This window comes from Aphelocoma coerulescens, chromosome 5 (genome assembly GCF_041296385.1).
Source record: "Aphelocoma coerulescens isolate FSJ_1873_10779 chromosome 5, UR_Acoe_1.0, whole genome shotgun sequence".
Taxonomy (NCBI): Eukaryota; Metazoa; Chordata; class Aves; order Passeriformes; family Corvidae; genus Aphelocoma; species Aphelocoma coerulescens.
The window spans coordinates 11955954-11983318 of NC_091019.1; the positions used below are offsets into that span (position 1 = coordinate 11955954).

The 27365-nt window shown below is 39.8% G+C and overlaps 1 protein-coding gene across 20 annotated transcripts in view; it reads right to left on the reverse strand.

Annotated features, from left to right (window-relative positions):
* The window catches only part of LOC138111206 (uncharacterized), a 32966-nt gene extending 10993 nt beyond the window's left edge, over positions 1-21973 (reverse strand). For 4 of the 20 annotated variants that reach the window (XR_011151279.1, XR_011151277.1, XR_011151276.1 and 1 more), the window contains exons 1-6: positions 21706-21854; positions 21556-21615; positions 21114-21164; positions 20904-20995; positions 20280-20441; positions 3814-3919 (exon numbers count right to left, since the gene is read on the reverse strand). Coding sequence is in view for 16 of the 20 variants with exons in the window: in XM_069016544.1 (XP_068872645.1) it covers positions 3814-3919; positions 20280-20343 (170 nt within the window). In the remaining 4 variants the exon portion in view is untranslated. Of the gene's footprint in view, positions 1-3813; positions 3920-16586; positions 16731-20279; positions 20442-20903; positions 20996-21113; positions 21165-21555; positions 21616-21669; positions 21855-21889 lie in introns of those variants that run through there. The other 16 variants (XM_069016543.1, XM_069016540.1, XR_011151278.1 and 13 more) reach the window with 15 other exon arrangements.
* Between the last annotated feature and the right edge of the window lie 5392 nt (positions 21974-27365).

Here is a 27365-nt window from a genome sequence, read left to right on the forward strand (position 1 = left end):
ACAAATTCTGCCACAGAGTGTACGAACAAAAATCCCTCCAGTTTGCCCAGAAAAGTCAGAGGAAGAAATACATGTTCATATGTGCACACAATACCAACACAAATATAAAATAGGGAAATGAAGACAAAACATCAGAACTGATAAAGCAACTCTTTAAATTTGCTTTAATTGCAGAGCATGCTGATTCAGGGATGCTTACTAGAGGAGAAGCACAGTTCACATTGGCCTCTCAGGATCTAGATATCTGAGCCTAAAAATGATGCTTCTGGTTGTAACACCTGCTATCAAAACTCCTCTTCTGTAGACTGCAGCCGTAACTCAAAGAAGGCAGCAAAGCAACCTCCAGCATGGTCATTCTTCCCCCAAAAAAGTGTTGTCCCAAGCCAAAATGTCTTCAGAAACAGAATTTCATATCCATACTGAGATTTTCAAAGTGTTGTTTCCATTACAACCAGTAAGGAACAGACTTCAGAGTAAACAGTTCTAGCTGTGAGCATAATGAGGCCTGTAAGGATCACAGTTTTTATAACATTCCCATGTAATGTCTTACATTGTAATAGAGACTAAAACTGTATGAACCCTTAGCTTCAGGAACCTTTACCTTAATTCAACACTGCCTCCTAGAGCTATCAGTATCAATATTCTAATGATTAATAATGTTCACGAACTTCTGCTGACCAGGGACACTCACGATGGCAGCTCTGCATCCACAGGTTTGGGATAAGGCATATTCAGCCCCAAATTTAAAATATCCCTCTACCACAAACTGCACCCTGGGGTAAAGTTCTCCACAAACCCTAGTTTGTGTTCTTAAGTAGACTAGCACAGCCATAGAGAAAGTCTGAGGCATTAACTTGAAACACTTAAGAGCTTTACGCATGCCAGCAGCTGTTCTAGACACTAATCATTATTTAGTTAGCAAATAAAACTTGGGGGTCATCTATAAAAAGACTACAAATGACAGAGTTCAAATATATTTAATTGCCTAAAGTTTCTTAGGAATTGATTAAACTCAAAGAAATATAACTTACTTTTATTTTTACTTAATAACAAAAATATTTGTGCAGCAGCAGCAGCAGCAGCAAGGACTCAATGGGTTAATACAGAAAAATAAAAGTCCAATATATCTGAAGCCAGGAACATTTACTGCAGGTATGTTCAGAATACAAATGAAAAAATGTATTCCTAGCAGCATTCCTTTAAGTCTAGACATTGTATTTTGCTCACTCTCTCACACACAATTAACCTGAGAAAACATTAGTGGTTTTCTTTATGTACTAATCTGTTTCTTACTGTTGACAGTGTGTGAGGCCAATAATGCATGTTCAAAGGAATAAAAGCTATATTTAGAAGCCAAAAGGAACAAACTGACAAGGGGAAAAACTGCAGCTACAACAGAGCTCCCAAGAACATATGCAATATGGAACAACAGAGGTCACCCTTGTTGGAGTGAATGGTAAACAGGAGAGCATTAATCAGAGAGCATACAGGAAAGTGTAAGAAATGAGACACCAGCTCCAGAAAACATGCAGATCGAGCTGCAAGGTATCCATTTTTCACTTTTCAAAGTGTTGTACACAGTCATTTTTAAAATTAATTCCCTTATTTTAAGCTGGTCCCTACAGCTCATTTTGATGCCTGATAGTACAACCTTTCTTTAGTTTTCTTTTCCCAGTTTTCAGGTGATTTCTTTAAACATCCTCCATTTGATTTAATTTGATTTCTGCTTTATATTCTCTTCATTTTCATATTAATACCACATATCTGTATTTACTCTTCTCCCAGATGCCAACATTATCTTCTTTATCATGGAATTTATATTTTCATCCTTAAATCTACTGATTTTCTCTCTAGTCTAATTCTTTTTTGCTTTCTGTGATGCAGCCTGACCCTTTTATCAGCTATGCCATCACTTTTCTATCATTCTTCTCTCTCTAAAATGACTCCTGAGAGACTGCAGACCTGAAACAGAGATCCCCTGAAGATCATCAGCATCTGGAGAAGAGGGATTACAGTTTTTGACATCAAAAAAGACCCTGTTTCAAGGCTCTTCCCTCTTACAGAACCAAAAATTTTACAGCACCATGAGAGTACTCTGCCGTTGCATTTGATATTCTTTTGGGGGATGTGAGGACTTGAAAACTCCTGTGTGACTTGAAAATCTAAGTAGCTAAATGATGAGAAGTGACTCATTAGCCTCTCACAGGACACAAGAGAATCACAGGAGGCTGGAAGAATAAGGAGCAACTAAAAGAAAGAACGCTTGTCTACCATCCTCAAAACCCAGGCTGTATGGACATATGAAAGCCTGCCAGTCAGCTGGGCATGAAGAATTTTATAAAGAACCTGAGAATGGAATTTCAGTCATGTACAGTCATGTGAAATGTGTTCCCAGCTACAATAAAGCCAAAATTCAATAACAAGTCTCAGAAGTGTCTTTAAAGAGAGCATACATTTGAGATTGCAGTGAGTTATGACTATAACCAAAGTACAAAGAGAACCTCTTTTGATGACTTAAGGTACGTATCAAATTATAAATCTATGGATGTCAATGAATATTTTCAGAAAATACCTTCAATATCAATCAAATCAGTACTGCCATTCTGAAGAGATGTTATTTCTCAACACTGAGAACAAAATCACTCTTAATCCTCACCATAGCTTCCACAACTCAGCTGTTAATCACTGTGTTGTGACATATATCTCTCTATATGAAAGGCTGAAGTATCAAAAGGAAACAAAATAAAAATCATACTTAAATGCATAGCTGAGCAGAGATCTGCTTTGAAATATCCCCACTTGAGGTCTAAACCAACTGCACTTGTCAGTCAGCTTTTTTCCCCTTATTTCATGGCACATAATAACTGAGAATCCAATCCTTTCCGTTTCTCACCTGGCTGTTCACTGCATAATCTTTTAAAATGTCACCCATACTAAACTAGGGGCACCAAGATATCACTTGCTAAAGGACTCAAAATACCATTTAGCTATTTTCAACTTCAAACAGTGCAAAGCAGATCCATCTTGGGCACTGTGAACTCTTGCCAAAACATTAGAAACCCTTGTCAGGTTTTATAAAACCAGGGAACCTTAAAATAAAGTGAAATGTTCACCCTGCCACCACCACCCAAATGTGCTGGGGAGAATGTGGCTCTTCCAGTGCGCCCCAAAGCCAGAGCTTGCCAAGGAGCCTGATCACCTCCCACCAAAGAAAAGGACTTACAAGTATAACCTTAGGCCTTGTTTTACACCATGGTACATCAGACAGAAAAAAGAGAATTCCTCAGAGAGATTCAATGCCACTTACAGCTCCACAGTCAGAAACTTACTCAGTCTACCCCAAAAGCCATTGAAAGAGTGTGAATTTTAATGATGCTCACACACACACATGTACCTCTTCACAAAATTAAACAGCTTTAACATAAACACCGCATTAAAACTGCTTTCTCTAATCCACTTATGACAATAAACAGCTGCTAATAATTCCTTTATTCTATAAACATCATCCTTAGTTTCTTCATCCTTCAAAGACTGACAGAGGCCTTTCAGGTTATATCACAATGGAATAAGGCAAACCATCCATAGCATATTATGTTACCATCATAAAGTTGTCACTGTTAAATACTACTGACATTACATTGCTGGTCACAAAAATATTAACTATTAAATGATAAAATGCATGGATTTAATAATATATTAATAAATATTTACTTTAAATAAATGTTTTAGCATCAAGTGTTTCAGAAAAGGAGAACATGTAATGCTAATCTAATACAATGAGAAGTATTTTAGGATATGGGATCAACACCTTACCTAGAAAAAAGCCTTATTTCAGGATTTTTTGCAGTAATTTCTGTCCCCAGGATCCACACCATAATTCTGCTTTTGTTTCTCAGGCTGCAGCGTGCTTTTAAACATCCTGTGAATCAAGAGAAAAGCTTTTACTTGAATATTCTTTCAAAAAGGTGAAAACAATTCACATTATAAGACAATTTTTGATCCACGAATAATTACCCACAGTACTCCCAAGGGGTCAAGTCTTGTACATTAGCAAAAAAATTACATCTGTTTGCTAATATTGATTAAGATCATACATTGATTTTGGGTTGATTAACTGACTAGCAAAGAGTTGGGTTAGACAATGAAGTCACATAATGTGGAGAAAAACACGTTCTACATACTGTAGCTATTTTTCTGCAACAATTATTTCCAGGTGAGCAATTAGAGTCCTTTAGGTTCCATCTATAAGTTTATTAGGATTAAGACAAATTAGCTTGTAATATTGTGACACAATTTCCCCACTGTGCAAACAATCTTGGCACGCTTGCAACTAAACATCATTTCTAACACGGACTTCTGCATTACCACCTGTTTTGCAGCTACTCCAAGGAAGCAGTTATTAATACAAAAAGCTTCCTTGAAGTTTCATGATTAATAAGAGGAAAATCAGATTACTTTTTTCTCTTTACATTCAAACTCCTTAAAGTATCATGTTTAGAAGAGGCTTTTAACCTTCAGTTGGGGTTCATTGGTACTGCTGCCAGCTGGATTTTTCCATTCCCTCAAAATATTCTATTTACTGCATACATTATTGCATCCTCCAAACACACACAGAACGGTCCTGACCCAGTGATCAGATACAACAGAGCTGAAAGGACTGCAAAAGCTCCCTGTAAAGCTTCCTAATCACTGCACTATCTCCTGAAAATGTAATAAGGATGGCCTTTGAGCTGTAGGAATAGGATCTGCAGCTACGGCAAAGGCTGACACTACTCTAGACAACAACAAGTGAAAAGAGAAAGAAGTTACACATGGTGCTGCAAGGTCAACAGCACAAGATGCAAGAGAAAGGGAGTAAATGTAACCTCAAAGTTAAATCACTGCATTATCTTCTACAATACCACCTAATGTCCATGCATATGATTTGAGAAGCAGTTTCTGGTTAGGAATTCCTTCGGGTGTGAATTGTTCCACTGACAGGTGTTCCCTACCAGGTGATTCCAGCAAACTGAGAGTAGGTGTCCCAGCTGTGCAAGCAACACAGCTCCTGGCAGACCCTGATATCTCCAAATATAACATTGTGGTGAGTATAACTGATTGTAATGCAAGTAATTTCAGCTGCAGCATTTAAAAATTACACACACAAAAAGAAAAATCAAACAGCCACCATCTTTCTTCTAGAGCAAGCATGAAACTGGAAGAATTAAGGGTAGGGATACAGATATCCACTGTATCTGGGATTTTGGGATCTGGGCAGGCAATGCACCCAGGGAAGGAGCTGGCTGAGGTAGAGGAGGAAGAGCCACCGCCATTTATCTAAGAACAGGGCAAGTCAATGTAACATAGAGAAATATGAGCTGTGGCACAAACCCAGGGCTCCCACAGATCCAGCTGCATGAAGTGGAGGGATGCTAAGCATACTTACAGTCCTTTTCACCTCTAAACCACCAGCAACAGTTCTGCTGAGGAAGAGGCACATTCAGCTGGTTTTTATAATGTAATGCACAGGGATTTCACAGCCAGCAAGAAGACATTACATAACAATAAACTTAATTCACAAATGTTTCATTTTTCTAGAATCACTGCACATGCATTCCATTTTCATCATGCATCTGCATAACCTTTATGAAAAGTTGCACACCCCACATGCCATTCAGGGAGAATCTATGCAATCAGTGTTTCACCAGGGCTAATTTCTTTCTTGTTTTTGGAACAATGTCAGGTACTGATTAGACCTCTCTTTCTCCGAGATAGGAGCTGCTTCCCAAAGTTTATACCTGAATGGTTTTCCTTGGCAGAAGTGACATGAAATAACTAACTATTAAAACCTTAGTTATTTTACCTGTATTCTTTCTTGACTACAGCATTAAACTACTTATCCAGTATAAAACCATGATGCAGCTTAGAATATTTTTCCTGGTTTTGTACATCGACCTCCAAAAGAGAGAAGCATAACTTAACAACCCCCTAAAACATAAAGTGTGCTCTTTGTACAACCGTAAATACAGAAAGGAATGCTTCCTTCCCTTGGGAGTGCCAAGAGATTTCAAATGTACAGTATTTCTTTCACTTCATCCAAAGTATTTTATAGCATTATCTGTTTTCACAGTGCCTCTTAAAGATATTTAAGTTTCAGCATGCTTTGCAACAGCCAAACGACAGTTTAGCAGAGGATTATCTGTTCTTCTCTCTGCTGGTTATTTCTCCTTCTCACACCAAGGAACATTACTGGCAGCACTGTGCAAAATTAGCGATTACTTTGCTCCACTGCAGCACCAAGTAGCAGCCCCAGCTCTGGCAATCATGAACAGACATTCTGCCTGGAGGACTCCCCAGGGGCTGGGCACAGCAGCCTCACTCCCAGAGCCATTGGGACCAGGCAGTGGGCGAAGCAGAGGTTGTGCTGCTCAGCACGGGAGAGGAGTGAGAGGCACAGCACGTTCTGTACCAGTGCCTCTCACCAAGCAGTGCCTCTGCATCACAGAGCAGCTTAATAAGGGGCCTATCTTGCACAACACAGCTGCTCATGACAGCCCTCCTGGACTCATCTGACAGAGAAATTAAAACAGGGCAGTGCAGAATAATGCAAAAAGCCATATGCCTCTTTCTATCCCTAAACAAAGGACATGATCATTTTCAGAAAGCCCTTTTCCAAATCTGCCTGGCTGCTGGATGGATGATCATTCACAAATAACTTCTGGATGCTCACAGGTAATGTGAAAGCAATAGGGAGAGCGTCAGAGTTCTGCGTGAAGCCCATAATTAAGAAAGCTAGTGATCTGAGATGATGATCCGTGGCAGAACTGGTCTGAGTATATTTTGAACTGGCTTTAGAATTCTCAAAGAAATGTTTTGCATTAGGGGATAAAAGGCCCTGGTAAGTAATTTGTGCTTGCTGATAGACGTTAAATGCCTCTCAGAAAGCATATAAGAAGTCCCTGAAATGCTACAGACTATTACAGCCAGCATTTCTTCCAGTTAACATATCCAACCAACAGCAAAAAATCAGAGAATAATTTTAAGGTTGAGAGGGACCTTTGGGCTTTATCTGATCAAATCCCTTACTTTAAAGCAAACAAAGGTTTGTAAATCAGCACCCTGGAGCAGTATTTTCAGTCCAATCATATCTCTTGCAGGACTGGAAACAATGATGTGCACAAGTCTCAAACATGGGTTTAAGGGCATAAGATTTTCAAAGCCAAAGCCGGGCTCATTTGATGTGGCATTAGTCACAGCAGCTCTAGCCCTTACAACCGGTGCAAAAATGGGATGTGGAGAACAACCGACATTTTGCTCACACAGACTGTATCACTCAGCACTTCTAAAAGTCTTGGATACCCTGATCTGAAATGCCCCAGCTGTACCTCACAGCAGCAAGGGCTCAGCTGCCCCCTGGGCTTCCCTTTTGCTCAGCCACCTCGGGGGGTGACACTTCCAACAGCTCGTCCCCCCTGGATGAGCGAGTGTCGCACGCCACAGGCACCGCCCGGCCGCGCATCAGCGCCGGGGCTCTGACCCAGAAAGAGAGAAGGGGCTGATGAGATAAACTGTGTCTGTCCCGAGTTAAACACCAACACAGCTACACTGCACTCGCAGCAGACCCAGCAAAAATATCTGTTCTTTCAGAGGATTTATTTTTGCACAGCATTTCCACAGTAAACAAACAGTCCTGATGGAAACTGTGTCAACAGAACTGTTGGAAAATGTTAGACCAGACACCCTGATCACATTTTCAAACTCCTTTATGTTCCTTTTTTTGCAAAAAAAAAAGAAGCTGCCAGGATTTATTTGCTATCTGATTATTACCACTGTGTTAACTTTTACTTATTACTTAGCTTAGTTTTAAATTTTTATTGAGACCTATTCTAGGTGGAAACATTGTCCTTTGAATAGTTATTATCATGAGACAGTATAAAATAATGTTTTCTCTAACATCTCCCTTTCCCACCCGGCTGCTCATAAGCAGGCTTTACTTCCATTGGAATATTCATGGGGTATAAATAATAAAAAAAGCATGAAAGCTGCTGGAGTGTAGGTAGAAAATTTACTCTCCTTGGTAGTTCTTAACTTTCACCTAACTTCCTTACAACTGGTAAAATAACTTGAAGCAAAATCTGTCCTTCGAGAGAAACTTCTAAGCAGTTAAGAATGTACTCCATCTTTTAAATCCACACACTGCCACAGGATATTAATGTAACAGGCCCATCTCTGATAATGTACACTGCTGCCTATTAAGAGCAGGAAATGGGGAAGCTAAAGAAATGTTTTTCAAAATTAAGCAGAGGAAAAATTCTTTATGCTTAAGCAGATGGTATGCACAGAAAATTTTAAACTTATTTCCAGTCTCTCCCAGGACAGTTCTCTCTCCACCAAACGTAGCCTATTTTCCAAAACATTGTTCTCATTTACCTCTCATTAACTGAATAGTTTTCTACAGGGTCTTGAATTTCCTTTGAGCCTCTAGATATATCATGCATTTAGTAGACAAAGTCTTGAGCTAAAAAACCCAAAATCACAACAGTAAGAAATGAATATTTATGTTCTAAAAGTTATGGCTCAATATTAGACAGTGTTTCCCCCCAAACTGTTGAGGTTTATTTTAGTAACTAATCAGCAGACATATATTGCCTTAAAAACCATTACTACTCCATCTGCATAATTAATAGTATATACAGCATTCATGAAAAAGTACAGCTCCAGGTGCATTTGCTAACATTTTGTGAATCTTTTAAGTACTAACCCTTTCAGCTGCAGTGTAGGTTTGCTATTTATAGAAGCAGGCATTGAAATAACACAGCTTTGTTTGGAGTTTAGTGGCTATGGCTCCTTTGCTAGCCACAGAATTTTTGAAGCAGCTACCAAGCACATTAAGGAAGATTTGAAAGAACTGGAATATTTCAAAACTCTTCTTTATAAACTTATTTTGCCTCATGAAACTTTGATCAATGGACCCTCTTCAAAATCCCAAAGCCTATCTTTCAGCAGTAGCTGTTAGCAATCTAGTAAGGTTATTTATGTTGTGGATATCCTTTCTGGGAAATTTTGGAAGTTGACTGCACATGTAATTCACAAAACTTCTTTTACAAGACCGCTGGTGCGTGTTTTTGCCATGTTTGACTCTTCCCTGGCAGAGGCAGCACTACAGGACGTGCTATTTAATAAGTTAGTTGTCTTGAACATCTTTGCCTTTCAGAGCACAGAACATTAAGCTAAACTAAGCTTGCACTGAAAAAGGCATCAGAGTTTCACCAAGAGAGTTTTACAAGATGCACTCAACAATTTATGTTATTTGTCTTTTCTTCAACTCCTATGTTTTGACATTATATTGCTACAATGGAATCAGTCACCCACATCTATTTTTAAGCTCTCCAGGTTTAGAATCAAGTGATACTTCCATTACTATGAATCAGACTCTTTTGAACACAGCAACAAGCAAGTGTATTATTAATTCTTTCTAATAAAACAAAACTGTTTTCAAAGCAGTGACCCCAATTAATTAGGTAAATGGAAGAGAATGCTAAAAAAACCCAAACAAACCAACAAACAAGAAACCAAAACCACAAGAAAGATTTGCAATGGGTTTGTCATTTCTTCCAAATGCTTTGGACCAGCCACGAGGCCTTGTCTGACCCAACTCAGCTGAATAAAGTCCCCAAGGCATTGAGTTTAACAGAATCAAGTGCACAATTAGCATGATTCTGACAGTTCTCCTATGCCTTGAAGCACTCCAAGATGCCCCAAGTTCAGGGTAATATTCAGCTGGAAAGTACTATCAGCTATCTTGCTTCATGCCATCCAAGAAAGAAAGGCATCAAACCCCAACTATCCTTGGTAGCAGGGTTTGGGGTTGTGTTTAAGTTTTAGAGCTAAAATATTTCAGACCAGTTTGTAGAATGACAGAGTCACATGGAGTGGTTTGGGTTGGCAAGTCCAACATCCCTTCAATGAGCAGGGATGTCTTCAACTAGATCAGGTTGCTCAAAGCCCCATCCAACCTGGCCTCAAATATTTCCAGGGACAGGGCATGTCCTTGTTCCTATGTTTCACCACCCTCATTGTACAAAATTTCTTTCTTATATCTGGTCTGAATTGACCTGTTTCAGTTTCAAGCCATCACTCCTCATCCCATCACAACATGCAATACTAAAATGTCTGTGCCCACCTTTCAGCCTCCCGTTAGGTACTGAAAGGCTACAATAAGGTATCCCCAGAGCCTTCTCTTCTCTAGGCTGAAGAACCCCAAACTCTCTCAGCCTTGGCACAGGGACTGACCTCCACACTCCCCTGTGGGCCTGGCTCAATCCCACTCCTCAGCCCCAAACTGGATACTATGCTCCAAGCCTTGCAAGCCCTGAACAGAGGGGAAGAGTGGGAAGGGTGCCTGTTTCACTCTTATTAACACAGCCCAGGTCACAGCTGAACAGCAGAAAGAAACTAGAACATATATTAGGATCCTACATTTGTACTATATTACAAACACACATCGTTGCTAAACCTTCAAAAATGCATTATTTGAAATAAATCTACAGTTAGTGATTAATATGAGAAGTTACATTAACAAAAACACATAGAAGGCAATGAAAAAAATCCAACAGACAAAAGACTGAGCAGCTTTTTCCTCTTGGGCATAGTCTTTAATAACAGAATCAGTCAATCATTCTTTGAAATTCTGCTATCAGGACAAACAGAAAATGTCTCCAGGAAATTTAGGGTGATGGTGTCTGGAAAACAAAGAAAAGAGCATTTCCAAGGCATTCATATCTCCATCCTGCATTTAACAGACGCCTTTATAAGCCTTGAGATGCAAGGCCTGGAACAAGATGCTCCGTGCATTATTTTCTCACTTCCCCTGTTGAAATCCCTGCCTGTGTTAATATAGGTAACAGATTTTATGTTCTTACTCTGAATCAAGAGGTTTGAACTTATCCAACCTAATGGGAATTCACACACTCAGAGGAAGTTTTACTACCTTAAGACAGAAGCAGTGCAGAATGTGATTTAACAACATTTAGTATTTGCTGACCATTGAAACATCCCCCCCCCCACCACAACAAACTGATATTTTAGAGACACATGGGCCCAGTGTATCCACCACGTCCAGTACCAAAAGTGGGCAGCACCCAAGCCAAGTAAAGATGTACAGAAAACATGAATTACTAAATTATTCCTAGTCAGATTATAAAGTATTGCTCGCCTGCAAACCCATTTTGATGGCTTTTGATGGTCCAGCATGTCATCTTGGGACTCTAAAGACAGACAATGAAGATTCTTGTGCAAGTCGGCCTCAAAGGCAAGTATTTGCCAAATATTTCTTGCACATGCAAGAGAAAATAGTGAGGGGTAAGGAGAGGGAGAAGCTGACAATGTAGAATAGAGGAAAAAAACCCAGCAGGTTTTCTTTCCTAACAAGACTCCATTACATACTTCTAATTATATTTACTCAGAAATAATGTAGGTATTTAGAGTGATAATAAAATTACAAAGGCAGTACATTGCAAAAAGCGTTTCCATAGCTATTTCAGTGTTCCTTCACAAGATGAATTATTAACATTAGTATCACTGCATTTTTGAAGGCAGGGATGTGGAATCATGAATTCACCACCAGCAACACAGAGACACTGCACACATTTGCAAGGAACAATCTTAAAATGGTGGCAAAAAAAGCAGCAGCACCTTGTTTGCTATTGTGAAGAGTTATGGATCATCCTATCAAGGAGGAACAACACATGATTTTACTTCATTTTAACCCAGGTAGTTCAAATTTGCAATGAGAAATACTGTCACGAGTTATTTACAAGTGGGTTGTACAGAATTTCCCTTGCCAAAATTATTTAGCAGATCTGTAAATAATTTTGAAAAGCATCTGGCCCCAAGTTACCAGGTTTTGCACAAGGATGTCACTTTATGCAAATTATCCCATAAACACGTCAGTATGTTTCAAAATAAGACAGAGCAATGGACAAACTGTTCTAACTCTACCAGTTGTGGCAGATGGCAGGATGCAGAATGTCTGGAGCCCGTCAGATCCATGGCTTCATCTGGAGAGGACAGCCTTGGGAGGCGTGGCACAAAGGATGCCAATGACCACTATTTCCTTGCCACCACCATCCTTTTCTGTTTATACCTTCCACATCCAAATCTGGTAGGGCTAAGTGTCAAAAAGATGAAGGTATGGAAAAAGGATATTTAGACCTAGCCAGGCAGTCCAGCTAAGGACAGGTGAATGCCTCAGCACAGAGTTATAATACATATTTTCATCAGATGCTCTGCAACAGAGACCAACAGCATCTTTGAGGGGAAAAAAATTACAAAAACAAAGGTGGGTTTTCTTGTCTAGGATAACTTGCTTCCAAAAATCTGCTGTTTGGAAGCCTCTTGAACCTCAGATGACCAGGCTACCAGACACTGTGGCTCTGGGGTTTTATTCTCCATATGCCGATCAAATTTACTTCCTGAACTCTTAGTTTTGTTCCCTGTTGCATCCTGCAAAAGTAAATCTCATAGCTTAATTAACTATTCTGGAGGAAAACCAAAACAAAACATCCTCAAGAGCTCCAAACTTTTGTTGCAACAGTATTGCCCAGGAATTTCATATCAGAGCTCCAGGAAAAGCAGCATTGCCAAACAAAAAAAAGTATTAGAAATTGACAGAGAACATCTCAAATTGGAAGGGTCCTATAAGGATCATCAAGCCCAACTCCCTGCTGCTCTCAGGACTACACAAAACAAAAGCATAAGACTAAGAGCAGTCCAGACACTCTTTGAATTCCGACAAGCTTGGTTATGTTCCACATTTACTCTGCACATCTATATAGAACTACTCCAGCACAGCCTTGTGCAGAAGACAAAAAACTCTAGATATTAACTCCAGAGATGGAAAGCTTGTAGCTAGGGGCCAAAAGTTATGCTCTTTTTCAATTTTAATAGTATTTTTTCCCCCCACATGCACTCAGATTATGCGTATTTCTAAAATACACACCAGAAGTGTCCAGCACAGAGCAGTGATGTATTAAAAAAACCCTGTCACACTTAGAACCTATTAAGGACCCTTGCAATGCTTCTCATTCCATGATTCAATACATTGCAGTACAGAATAAAAATGATAGAATTAAGAGCAATATAAAGAAACAAAAAATTTCAGTCAGCATTGAGTAGTTGTCTCCCAGTAGAGTTTTTCGACTTGCATCCCACACAGCTGGTGCCAACAGCTCAAGAGGGAATTCGGCGAGACAAAATTTTTCCAAGGACTTTGTGTACTTTGAAGTCAATATAGCTATCATATGCTACTTCTTAATTCCTGCTTTCTGAATATCTGGGAGCAGCCACTTCTGTTTGATTCAGAAATTGCCTTAAAGAAAGGGGGAAAAAAAAGAAAAAAGAGACTAATTTCATTGTAACGGAGAGCAGCACTTTAATCTGATGACTTTCAACTTTTACTACCTATTTACTGCACACTGCACCCAGCTGTCTGCATGGGGAGGTTTGACCCTGATATACAGCACATCTTAAAGCAATGAAGGTCCCTTCTTATTCATTTAAAAAACCCAGGAAATTGTCCAAGTATTTTAGATATTTCTCCTGACTCTTCAGCAAATGCTCTGATATTTATTTGATTACTTTTCATATTTATGTTTGCCTAATGGTGGTTTATGTGCATATAAGAGCACTACTGGAGGTCTTCTATCATGTTCCAGGAATGCACTGCTGAGATTTGGTCTAAGTAAAATCCAAATAACATTATCCAAACAACATTTCTCTTCTAATGATTCCTGACTAGTCATGATAAATTATAGAAAGTCACAAGCAAACTTACTCCAGGAGATCGGTGTTAAATAGCAAAAATAACTGCACTTGTTGCCACATTTATTTTCACATGGCAAGGCAAAAGAAGAAGCTGGATGCTATGTTAATGAACTGGCTGTTTCCCAACATCCTCTTGAACACATCTGTTGTATCTTTCCCCTGCAAAAATACTTATACAAGTAAAATCAGCACTTCCATTCCTTCTTACTTAGCAACTTAATCTGGCACTTTTATTACCCAAAAATGGATTCTAGCAAACGGCCCCAATATCCTAATGCAGCCAACATTCTTACTTCTCTTTTTAAACCAACAAGAAAGATGAATCTAATATTTCTAAGAAATATAATATTTTCTAAGTTTTTTGTAAAACCAAGACTGGTCAACAGTATATGCAACAGTGAGTAAATTATCTTCTCCTGGCACTACAGTAGCAACAACAAATAAACTGAAATAATTATTAAATTAGTTGTTTTCTTTGGAAAAGCACCCCAAGAGAGTCCTGATTTCCCCAGTGATCTAACAAGATACTATTTGTACACAGACATTGTCTTAAAAAAACAAAAGTTTTGGAACTGACTGGTTGATTTAGAATTTATCAGACTGTAGAGCATCAAGTGATGCAAACTAAGTAACAGGGGATGACTGAAATAATAGAAATATATTTCTTTCAGACACTATTAAAACTTCATACATATCCCTTAGGGCCATAAAAATATGTGCATAAAAATGCACATATGCTCAGGAGACCTTTAATCTATGAACAGTTTATCAAAGTCACCAAGTTTAAACAGAGTAAAAACCTTTCTACAGAACAAGGGCTTCCCAATCTGCCTTTCCTACACACTTCTATCTATTACATAGGAAACATGAGATGTTCTGCATCAAATTTTACATCCTAAGTAATTTCAACTGCATTCACCTCGAGCATTTTAGAAAGCGAGCTCACTTGCAGTCTCCTGGAAAAGCTTTTTAGAGATACACAAAATCTCTCAAAAACCTAAGTGTTAGGCTAATCCAATAAAACACCCAAAGCATCCCAATTAAACAACAACAAAAAAGTTTTATTTTGAAAATTCCACCTTGCTGATAAGTAGCTCCATGTAAACTTGATTCATGTAAATAATTCACAGCATTATGCAGGAAATACTTTAAAAGTTCCAGGGTTTTTATAAACTCCAAAGAAAACTATGCATTACTATTAGAACAAAATGTTTGCTTTGTTTTCCAGCTTCTTTTCCCCTCTGGGTGGGATAAAAATATTTCAAGCCAAGCTGCAGTTAGCGACTAATACAACTGTGCATACCAAAGTAAAACAGATTCATTAAAATATATCTAGCTGTAGAGATCCTCCACAAAGCAAAGATCTATCACAAGTCATAAAGTGCTGCCTTCAAAATGAAAGCAGAGCTGCATTACACAGACTTTATCTTCAGCTAAAACTCAAACTATCATTTCAATACTCTTCTAATATGTAACATTTTAAATTCTATTATTAATGTTGCTTTCTTTAGCTGTTGAATACTCCATGGACACAAACTGAAAGTTGCTAAAAAACTTAGATGCATAAACCTAGAGTTTTATCTGGAAGTGAAGGGACATCACACCACCTACAGCCAATAAAGACTTTATTAGCCCATCTCAGCTCCACTTAGTGCACCCATTCAGCTTTCAGGATTATTCCCAGTAGGTTAAAATCCTGACAGTATTAGTCAGAAAAATTAAATTAGTCTTTACCAAACCACTTTGATATACGTTATTCCAGGGCTCATTAGATCAATCCTGAACCATTGAAATGCTTTAGTACTGAGTAGGAAAGAGTGAGACAATTCACAATTGATTTCCTTGGAAGCTAAATTAAATTACAGGGAGTTATATGTCTAGTTTAAAAAGGGCAACAACAAGTCAATGCTGTGTGCTTTTTAAAGAAAAAAATTCTCTAATCTCCACTTCCTGGAACAGTCTTTTCCAGTTTCCATTAAGAAAAACCCAACTGACACAGGCATCTAGGTGCCTTTACTTCAGGAAAAATTTTGGGCTTCTGATCTTCCTTTCAAGAGAGGCCTAGAAGGATAAGGCTCTACTTTGGACATTGTAAATTCTGCACATAAGACTTAATTTATGGCAACTTCAACTTTATTTGGACCATATACAATTTACATGCAGTCTTTTGCTTATTATTGCTTTTTCATTGTAAGTTTCCATGGCGTTTTCCATCAGCCATGCAATTGGCTGCCTTCAGATTTGTTACTTTTGAAAATATCTCCCTGACATTTCCTCAGAGTTGTGCACCAAAATGTGATCTAACATCCTACTAACACCATATTACCTGCCCCTAATGGGGATCCCCATAGCTCTGTCCTTGGCCCTGTGCTCTGCAACATCCTGAATGACTTGGACACAGGACTTGAAGAGATACTAAGTTTGGAGCTGATAAAAAATTGGGAGGAGCTCTTGACTCCCTTGAAGGCAGAGGGGCCCTGCAGAGAGACCTTGATAGAAGGCTGGGCAATCACCAACTCTATGAAGTTTAACAAGGATAAGTGCTGGATCCTGCACTTGGGATGGGGCAACCCTGGATGTACGAACAGTCTGGGGAATGAGAGGCTGGAAAACAGTGCCAGGGAAAGGGACCTGGGGGTCCTGGTCAGTGGAAAATTGGATGTGATTCAGCAGTGCCCTGGCAGCCAGGAGGGCAAAGTGTGTCCTGGGGGCATCAGGCACAGCATCGCCAGCTGGGCAAGGGAGGGATTGTCCCACTCTGGTCTGAGCTGGGGCAGCCTCACCTCGAGTGCTGGGGCAGTTCTGGGTGCCACAATACAAAAAATATAAAGGTACTGGAGAACATCCAGAGGAGGGCCTCAAGGATGGTGAAGGTTCTGGAGGAGAAGCTGTGTGAGGAGCAGTTGAGGGCACTTGGTCTGTTCAGCCTGGAGAAGAGGAGACAGAGGGGAGACATCAGAACAGTATTTAACTTCCTTGTGAGGGGAAGAGGAGGGGCAGGCACTGATCTCTTCTCTCTAGAGAAGAGTGACAGGACCCAAGGGAATGGCCTGAAGTTGTATCAGGGGAGGTTTAGGTTGGATATCTGGAAAGGGTTCTTAACCCAGAGGGTGGCTGGGCACTTGAACAGGCTCCCCAGCAAAGTGGTCACAGCACCAGCCTGACAGAGTTCAAGAAGTTCTTGGACAATGCTCTCAGGCACATGGTGTGACTCTTGGGGTGTTCTGTGCAGGGCCAAGAGCTGCACTTTGGAAATATTTGTGCATCTCTTCCAACTCAGAATATTCTATGGTAATAAAAATTAGGAAATGTTTTAGACAGGTGTATCTTTCTACATTTAGTGCTACACAACTTGTTATCCCTTGATATAAGTCAGGAGGAAGAAGCAGTTGTAACTTTTTCATATAAATGATAAAAGACCACGCCTGTGCACAATTTAGTCGTGATGCCCATTCCTGTCACTTTGAAACTCGCTAATGGTTAACCACAGAAAAATACTGCAGAACATTAAATGCTAATAGAAACTCGTGTCCACTTCCCCATGGATAAATTTATCAGAACAGACATAAATCCCTTAACAAGCTTTGCATTGCACAAAAAGACACAAAGTAGTTATTTCATATTTTTGTTTCAGATTACAAAAAGCTTCCCTTCAGGAGCATCAATGTAGCACTGAAAGCTGGGCTCCAGCCACTGTTTATCAGGACACATGAAAGTAACCAAAAATCAGGTCCTGAGCTGGAAAGCCAGAGAAAGAACATTTGTGTAAACTATTCCAATGCCAAAACAATTCCTTGCTATCTAACATGGGCCACACAACTTGCCCAAATACCCAAATTCACTTTCAGATCCACCAACTGTTTTCCATCAAATCATTTCTAGCTCTACAGTGACCTGCTCCAAGCAGAACCCAACAGTGCAAAGTCTGAACTTCCAAAATTCAGTGGACAGAGTCACAAGATCTTTGATGATGAACTGCTGTTGGTTGGCATGGGGACAGGAAAAAGTCTGCAGACCAGGAAAAATTGGGAAAAGAGAATCAGAATGCTGCTGGGAGCAGTCTGTCTCCAACTCTGTCATCAACAACAGCCTCCAAGAGCCCAGTAAAAACAAGGGCATGCAACAAGAGTGGAAAGGAAACACATATTTTACCAGCAAGGCAATTCTTCCTAATTTTTAGTAGCTCAGAAATTTAACAGAATAGAGCAGCCTTGGAGACTGCATTTTCCACAAGAGACAATGTGGATTGCATGTTACACTAATTAGAGACCTGTTATTAGTACTGGAGAAATAACCAGCCAGTTGGACAGCCTAAGCCCACAATAAAGTGCAATGTGTGAAACAGTCAGCTCTAGAGGCACTTGGGACAGCAGAAACATAGCTGCTGTTCTATAAGGGTGCAGCACACTCCTGGCAATTAAACTGGCTGTTGCTATAGAAAGCATTCAGCAATTCATTTGAAGAAGAAAAGAAAACAGACCCTTTCCCACAGAGATGCACAGGTTCTGTGTGAGTTTGTTCAACAGGAGGACTTTTAGACTGTCTTAGCTGGTGTTTCCTCTGAGCAGATTCATTTGATACTAGATTTTTGGTCACCTGGAATTTTCTCAAGTCAAAATCCATACCCAATACAGTGCTCTGCTTAGTCCTGAAAATGGATTTGTTCTAGTTCTCCTAATAGTTGAGTATACAAGCAAACATTGTGGTTCCCCCTCTATAAGCAAGGTAGGGTTTAGAGGAAACTACGAGCTAAGAAGCTCAGGCTTTTGTTGTAACCTATGTGGCACCCCATGGGTGGTATCTGGAGAGGAATCAAAAATGCATGAAAAGATGAAAAAATGGACTTCTGGCATGGCAGGAGCAATTTTATGCTTTAGAGTACATGTATTACACCATATGCATATGTACATACTATTCTGAAGAAAGTTCCTATTACACTCTCATCTTTCTAATGCCTGAACCCAAGTCATAAGGTCAACAGTTGTGATACACATCAAATCCAATTAGGCTCCCTGCAGGTTGTCATTTTTCCCTGCATTAAACACTACGGTGTAAAAGAAACAGCCTAGTAAATAAAGATGCTTAGACACTAAATCTCCTAAGACCACAGCTGTCTAGTTGCTGCTTTTTACCACAACTCCATTACATAAAAAAATCACTTGTCACACTATATCTATCTTTTAAAGCAAATATACTTCTTCCATTTTATCTGCTAAAAGTGTTCCTGACCTACAGTTAGTGGACTCTTAGCACCTTCCCATGTTCCTTCTCCTTGCAGTGCAGCATTACTATCTCCATAATAACAACTGCTTCAGTGACATGGATTATAAATGAGCTCTTTTCCAAGAGAAGTCTAAGTTTTACAGAAAGAACATATTCCACAAAGCTTTTATTTAGAGTATTTGCATAGAAATAACCTTGCACTGAAGGAAAGAGTGGACAAAAGACAGAGAAACTCCACAAACGGTCAGCAGCAGTAAGAGGTGAAGGGAACACCTTGCAATGCTTTGATTTCTAATTAGAATGCAAGATGCTTGAAGCAAATCGTACATCTGAGATGGTCAATTAAGAGTGCTGTCATTGTTCTTCCACTGTAAGACCCCCTCAACCTTGCAAAAGACAGAAAATCATTACAAAATGGTTAATGCTTCAGTGTCTAGGTAGCTATCCTTTGGAGAACAAAAAGCTTATTTATATCAAAATACAGATTCAACTCGAGTAATTTTATCTTCTGGTTTCCAAGGAGACAAGTGACCTCCATATACTTCTCCTAACAAGTGTACCAAAGTCATATCATAGCAAGTAAAGCCATGAAAACCATAAGAAAGTAGCTCAATTCAGAGACAATCTGCTGCTCAAACCTGAAGTTTAACAGCTTGGGTAGTTTGCCAACACAGCTTCGCTTTGGTGTCGCTTCCCAAGCTTCCTTTTAACAGAGCATTCTCTGTAATAGATATTGCCAGTCTTTACCTCAAGGGAAAATAACAGGCAGGAAAAGCTCCAATATGGAAGCACAGACAGTATATTACAACCAACAATAAGGGCAATAATCTAACTTTAGCACTCGTGGGGCAAACCTTCTTGAGATCCAAAATCCATCCTTTCACAGCCCATCAGCAACTCTTTGAAGCCAACATTTATGTTGTATCAGCAATTTTCTATTTTAGTATCCCAGAATCTCAGGAGGATTCTGCTTTCTTCCTCAGCCAAGCTCAGGAAACCTACTGGAGCCCACAGTATGTCTAATCACATTTTCAATGCCTTCCTAATCTACAAAAAGCAGATTTGTTTTGGCAAAGTGCATAAGAGATTCGCTGTCTTTCCCCATACCCCTATTGAGTGTCACTCACATGTTCACAACTAGGGAAACAAGGAACTAGCTTTTTCTTGGAGAAACTGCTCCAAGTTTCTCCCATTAAAGTTCACCATCCATTCCCAGGTAGCTGCACACATTTTGACTTCCTTGTGTCACTCACCCTCATTTTCCTGCTGTTGTTTTTCCATGCATTCACTGTAGGCAGAATGCTGTAAAGCTGACATGGAGATGGTGAGCTGCAGGACTCCGGGGTGCTGCTGGGAGCAAAGAGCGTGCCTGGGGTAACTTATGACTAATCTCAGCCTGTCCTGATCTATCTCAGCTGACAGCAATAAAAGGAATCAAAAAGAAAAACAAAACATTAATATATATGAAAGCCCTAGACACCAGTTCTACGTTGTAACTGTGCAGTAGATTCATAGGTTCTTTGTGGCATTTCCAAGATCAGCTTTAAAACCCTGTGCTACTTGTGTGGTAGGGCTAGGAAAGGGGCTTTGAGACATTCACAACTGTTGATAGCAAATTCCACCATCCTAAGCATCTACCTGGGCACAGACTAACCAAAAATTCAGGAAAAGTGACAAGGAAAAGTTTTGATCCAGGAGACAGAAAAAAAAGGAGGTGGAAGAGACTGTTATTTTAGACCTGACTAATGAAGCATTTGAGAATATAAATGTGTGAAGGTGTTTTGAATGAGATCATGAGAGACAGCACCAGTGATCCTGCAGAAAGTAAGAAGTGAGAAAAGCTGAACAGGAACAAGACAGCTCTAGGTCAAACTCACAGGTGCATCAGATGAAGTGCAGTGCTAACAGACATGGGAGAAAAACATCAGCATTAATGCCAGAATTGGGGGTTGCAGTACAAAGTGGATTTCTGGAAAGACACAAATAGCAATAAGAAACATAAAAAACTAGACCTAGACAAACACAAGTCCAGGATTTCTCCAATAATACAAATTGCAAATGCAAAACTCCCCAAACACTTTAAATACCTGTTTTGCTTAATCTTCAAAGAAGACTAAGAGATCAGATATTGAGTATAGCTGGTGATAAGAGAAAACAGAATAAGGAAAAGAGCTTAAAACAAAACCAGTCCCAACACCACACAAAATCCCCACATACACAATGATAAGGATATCTTGCTGGAAAACCGGTCTTGTTATTTTATTTCCCTTGATCCTGCAGCTGAAAAAGCACACAGAAGAGAAAGTAACAAAAGAAAACCCACATGGCAGAGGCCTGGTGAATGCTCAGGTGCAGGGCTTTCATCCATTACCAACTCAACAGCAGAATTGTCACTCAGGTTTTTTACTCATTCTGATTTGTGACAAGTTTTACTGGCAACCAGCTGTAATCCAGGTTCCTTTCTACTACAGAATTCTACATTTTCACATCCTTTTGTTGCCTTACACAAGCTGCTGTATCATATCCTACCTCTTGACCAGTCAAGCATGTCTTACACTCTCAGTTGGTTGGTAATTCTCTCCTTTCCACCTATTTGCATAAAGGACAGTAATTTTGTACAGGACAAATAGAGTCAGTACTCACAGAAAATTATTTTTAGAGAAAAAGTGCTGAAGTTACCACTTTTGTGCTTCCCTGTCTTTGAGGTTTTCCAAGAAATCTGTTTAGCTCATACATAGAGCATCTCCCTGCTACTGCAAGCTCTCTCATTACACGGGTAGAAAAGAAAATGAATCTGAAATCAAGTGCTGAGCATTCACAGGCCTGTGCTCGATCTTCCTTCTCCTTGGAAGCACAACCTCACCTAATTACAAGGCTCTCAGCACTGCCAGCTGTGTGGTACAACATGACACAGGTGTGCAGCATTGTTTCAGAAACAAGATGAGAAACACAGGCCTCTCACACTGGAAGCTCTGTGACAGGGTATTGTCCAGAATTCCTGTGCTGATAAGCATTTGATGATACAGAAGGTTATATAAATAGACAGATAGATGAAGGTGGATAGGAAGAGATGTGACAGAGAGTGACAAACACATTTTAGAGTACAAGTCTTCCAGCACAGTCAGCAGAATGCCCAAGGCAAAGTGGTATTTTATTAAAGTAACTCACATAGCACGGAGAAAGGCTAAGCAGGGTTATCAAACCTTCTCCTTTCGTCACAAATAAAAAAAAAAGACTGCTGCCTACCATTTAAAGAAAGGTCTGACTGTTATGAACCTTAGCCATGGAATTCTCACTAAAACTGCTGCTTTTGCAAAAGGTCTTCTCTCTCCCACTGGCAAGCAACGAAGTATCGGACTGCGTTCAAAAGTCCTCAAACTAAAAGTGAAGTAACAGACACAAAACTGCAACTATGTCATAGAGCTGTAGATCAAAAAGTTGCATGATAATTTGGCTGAGCACTATTTTTTTTTTTTTACTATAATCAAAGCTCTTCAGGTCTGTGCCCTTTGTGATTTATCAATAAACATGTGAGTCATATTTGCAGCTGCTTGTCAATCTTAATTCGAGGGAAGTAAAGGATCTACTTTACCTGCCACAATGTAAATTTATCATGGAATTGGCTATTTTATCTCTAATTTATCATAGGAGAGCACAGGATCCCTGCAGCAGAAAGTCTTCCAGTGACTCACAGCTGCTGGGTGTGAGTGTGTGTGTACTTAGCTTAACATCACTGAACATCATTGTCTTCAACCACCAGCCTGCTGATCTTTCAAGGCAGCAGGATGCTGGCAAGGCCTCAGCACACCTGTAGCACTCCAGGAATCTTAGGTATTGCCACTCTTCGTTTACTGTTCTCCTCATCCCTTTTAGAAAAGAGTTTAAATTTGACAATAACCATGTGCATGCAGTTAGCTTTGATATAAAGCATTTCCTGAAATCTCTTAATAAAACAAATATGAACCAACAGTAGGTCATTCAAGTATGATAAGTTCTCATTCAGACTGAAAACTCAAGATCTTAAAACTGATTCTGAAAATTCAAGACCTGAAAATTGATTTTCCATTACTGATGTTGCATTAAGAAACTGTGTCTACAGATTAATTCTAATCTGGATTTTCTATTCCCAATCTACTCTGAGAACATCAACCATCTTCCAACATACCAACATCCAAACTCCCAAACTTCCAACATAAATTCTTCTATTTACAGATTGGATATTGCATTAAATTCAAAGTAAGTCCTTTGCAAAAATGATAAACTCAGTTTTGCAAGAGAGAATATCTTTTATAAATATCCTTCATCATCAAAAGGGCTAATTTTTTTTTTAAATTCTTCCATTCAAATGGTTGAAGAACCACACTTGGGCAGCTGCCTAGACACATCCCTTCTTGAGAAGTTTTTGAATGCATCAGTGAAAATGTGCTCAGACTGAATTTAATCTCTCTGAAAAATCATGTGCACAGCTTTTTTGATAAGCTCATGGTGTATCCACTGAGGAAGGCTTTACCACACACACCCATGCTGGCTCACTTGGATGGAAGCCAGGCTTTCCAAGAGATCCGCTGCCATGGCGAGATCATAGCAGGTTGACACATTTTTCAAGAGAGCACAGCACACAAAGTACTCCCTGTGCTTCTTCTAAAGAGAGGCTCTCCTTGGAAAAACCTAGCCCAAAGGGAAGGGTGGGGGTGGGTGGAGAGCTTGAGCCTTTTTCCTTAAGCTCTGAAAATGTAATGTAATTGCACAGGGAAAGGCTACACACAAACACTGTTAGTGCTATTAGTGAACAGGACAGCTTTCTGTGAAAGAATAACCATCTCTGAGAGTGAAAATGTGTGTATGTTTATTGAGTTGCTTATGTAAATGCATTCTTTCAACAGGCTTTCCAATAAAAATTTTAGTTATGATTTGTCCTGCTTAGATATAAACTCAATTTATCTACCAAAGTAAACACAGCATAGAAATTAAGTTATATATTTCTAGGCTAGAGATGTCAAGCAGAAGGTTGGAAGTCCAGAAAATAGAATAAAGAACGAAATTCAGTAATCCATACACAGCTGCCTGAAGGTTGGGAAGAGGAGCAGGTGGACTAAATAGTACTAAGAATCACCATAGGAAGGCCTGTAAACCTAGAATTGTTATTAGATTAGACCTCTATTTTGGACAAAAATTATTTCACTGACTACCTAGAGAATCAGGTTGGTATCACTTGGCTAGGTTCATTACTTGGAATAAAGCTTAGACTGTGAACAGAGATCAGGAAAGCAGGGGTTAATGACCTAAGATGATGCCTGATTCTAGCAATGATAAATGAGAAAAAAGCTTTCTTTATATGGGAAATCAGAGCATGTTTATTCTGGACTCATTGCTCCAGCTGGGCGTCTTACAGAGGATGTAAGTATTCAAAAATGTAACCCAAATTCTAGTTCAAACCTGGGTAAGAGATACATCTTTCTTCCATCTGATACATTTATGGTGTAAGCATGAGTCAATGATTTATAATTTAAATGGGAAGTGCAAGTCACATGGCCAGGGATATATTAAGTGATGAGGGGAAAAAAATCTTCAGGACTAGATCTTAAAAAAATTCTAGCATGGGAAGAGAAATAACAGCCCAATGGTCATGGCTGAGACTGTAGTCAGGGATGGCTCAAGGAAGGAGAATTCATGAAGCTGACATGAGCATTAAATCATAAAAGACAAGAAAGACCACCGCTAAAAAAATGATAAAAAAATATAAGTGAGGTAGAAACTATACCAGAAATATAATTTGTACCTGCCCCATTTTAGCCCTGTAGCTCTTAAAAAATCCAGCACCCATTTGTGCCTCTCCCCAGTCCTGCAGAACGGACTGTGGCTCCCTGTCCTGTCCGTAGCACTCACTTCATCCCTACGAGCCCTTCAAGATTCAGCCCTACTTTCAGTTTGGCAGATGCTCCCGAAGTGAGACTTGGAGGAAGCAGGGCTAAATGAGCTGTCACTCCAGTTCAGGCAAGTACTCACCAGCCCTGCAACTACACTTGGATGCAGCTTTCAGGAGAGGGGAGAGGCAGGAGTGAGTTGAGTGCTGCAGGCTGAGAGCATTCCAGGTGGCCTGGGGACTGTGGACAGAGGTGTAAACATGCTGCCACTGGCAGGAGGGTACGGCAAGTCCCACTGCAAGGCTGAAAGATGGAATTTAGGTTAAGGATAGAGCTTGGGAAAGGAGAGCATATGCAGCTGAGTGATAGACCTTGACATGCTCACACAGCTAAAATAAGAGCTTGAAGTAACAGGAAGAAATGTTAACGTCACTCCTTCTAAAGCTGGTATGAGACTCGTGAGTACAGCTTAGGATGTGGCTGGTCAGGGAAAGAGAAACTCTAGAGGTGAAACTAGCCATGGATTGTAAAGATGGAAAATTAAGACACATGGATGAAACCACAGAGGACTCACTACTCCTGCTATAGCAGGTACAGAGCCTCTGGCAATAATTCAGAGGAGAGGTTAGGCTGGTTTAAAGTTGGGCATGCAGAGCTAGAAAGCTGAAATTGATGGTGATTGTTTAAAACCTCACATGGAAAAAATGAAGACTGGAGGGAGGAGAGGGAATTAATCCATCACTTTTTAAGACAGATACCAGTTTATGGTAGCAAAAAGGCTGGATTTAGAAATAAGAGCCCCCAGAAGGCTGCTATTGCTCCTCGAGTGCTGAGCACAGCTAATTCAGTTAGCATTTGTCCAACAGCATAAGCTCTGCCTTCCCAAAAATCAAGTACAATGGGACAGGTCTAAAGGCCTGACAGAAATATCTGCCACAGAAGACTAAACTTTAGACTCAAGTAATGCTCCACACAAATGTCACACAAAATCAGTGCTTCCTAAAAGAGCAAGTAACCATCATCATCAGCGTCCAATAAAGTGCTCTTCTTTTTACCAGCTAACAGAGGTCTTAGTACATCATAAGTAGTGCACATAGTAAAAAAACAAAGGCTTCAGATTTCGAGTGCTACCTCTCTGGAATTTGTAAGCATCTCTTGAAAGGCAGATCTTGTGAGGTTGAAGTAGTTACCAGCTTGGACTAAGAAGAAAAAAAGGATCTTCTTGCCTTGGAAGGAAAAACCCTTCCATTCTCTCCCACAAGAGCTTTGAACTAATTTCCTTTTAGGCAGAGGACACTGTTAAAGGATGTCTGGCATTACGACCTGCAGATGGTTATACAATACCTGAGAGTTGCCTGCAATCTTAGGGTTCTGTGAACTCATGAAGATGATTGATGAATGCTTTTGTTCAGCTAGAGACTGAAGAGTAAGTTAGCTTCAGTTTGGCTAAAATTAGGTTAGTGATTGGGTTAGTGACTTACGATTTGTAAGGTTAACAGTAAGAAAACATACTGTAATAGCCAGCTGTTCTCTGGAAATGCAGACTTTTTTGTGCTTCGTAATGAGAAAGCAAAAATCATGGCATTTGCAGCACCTTACATTTCAGACAGAAAATTTCTATGATTATTAGTGGGGAAGAAATAGGAGTTACAGAATTTCCTTAAAAAGAAGGCTGTCAGAACCCATTAGATTTCCACATACAGAGATGACAATCTCATTCTAAAGTTTCACTTTTTAATCTGACACCACACGAGGATATTACAGTATTATGATGTTTTAGTCCTTTCTCTTGGCATTTGCAGTTCTGATGATCCACCCACCTTCTCCTCCCCCAAGACCCTAAGTACCAGTGTTCACATGGGTTTATAATCCAGTCTACTGTAGTGTAGTTAAATACATCTCACTGTTTTTAATTTTGTAACAGTTTCTTTCATAGTTCCAATGCTCTCATAATCACAGTGCTTCCTCTGTATTTCTCTGTGTTGCCCTGCACACTCTCTGTTCTTACTGATTTTATTCAAAGTTGATGCTCAGCATCTTTCAGAACATAATCTTATTTTATAGACATAGGCTCTAATGCTTCCTTAGGGCTTGTCTGGTTATTGCTGTGTTCTGTGGCTGGGATGAACACACAGTGCTCTCACAAAGGCACTGATGAGGCACCACTGGGTCTCTCCTGCAGCAGCTGCAGTCAGCAATGAGAAGGGATGACAATAACCAAAGGAGAGGCAGCTTGTCACCCCCTTCATCCCATGACACAGAACATCTGCTCAATCTGCTGGACTGTACATCAATGGGAATTAGCCCTTCAGCAGCTCCCAAAAGGAGACTACAAGTTTTACAATTGAACCATACCTCCAATTATCTTTGCTGTGTCCAAAGTAGAACTTTATTACCCCAGATAGCCCAGTCTCTTGAATTCAGGTGGTTCTGAGTTTAGGAACCTCTCCCACTTTTGGAAATACAACCTTTTTC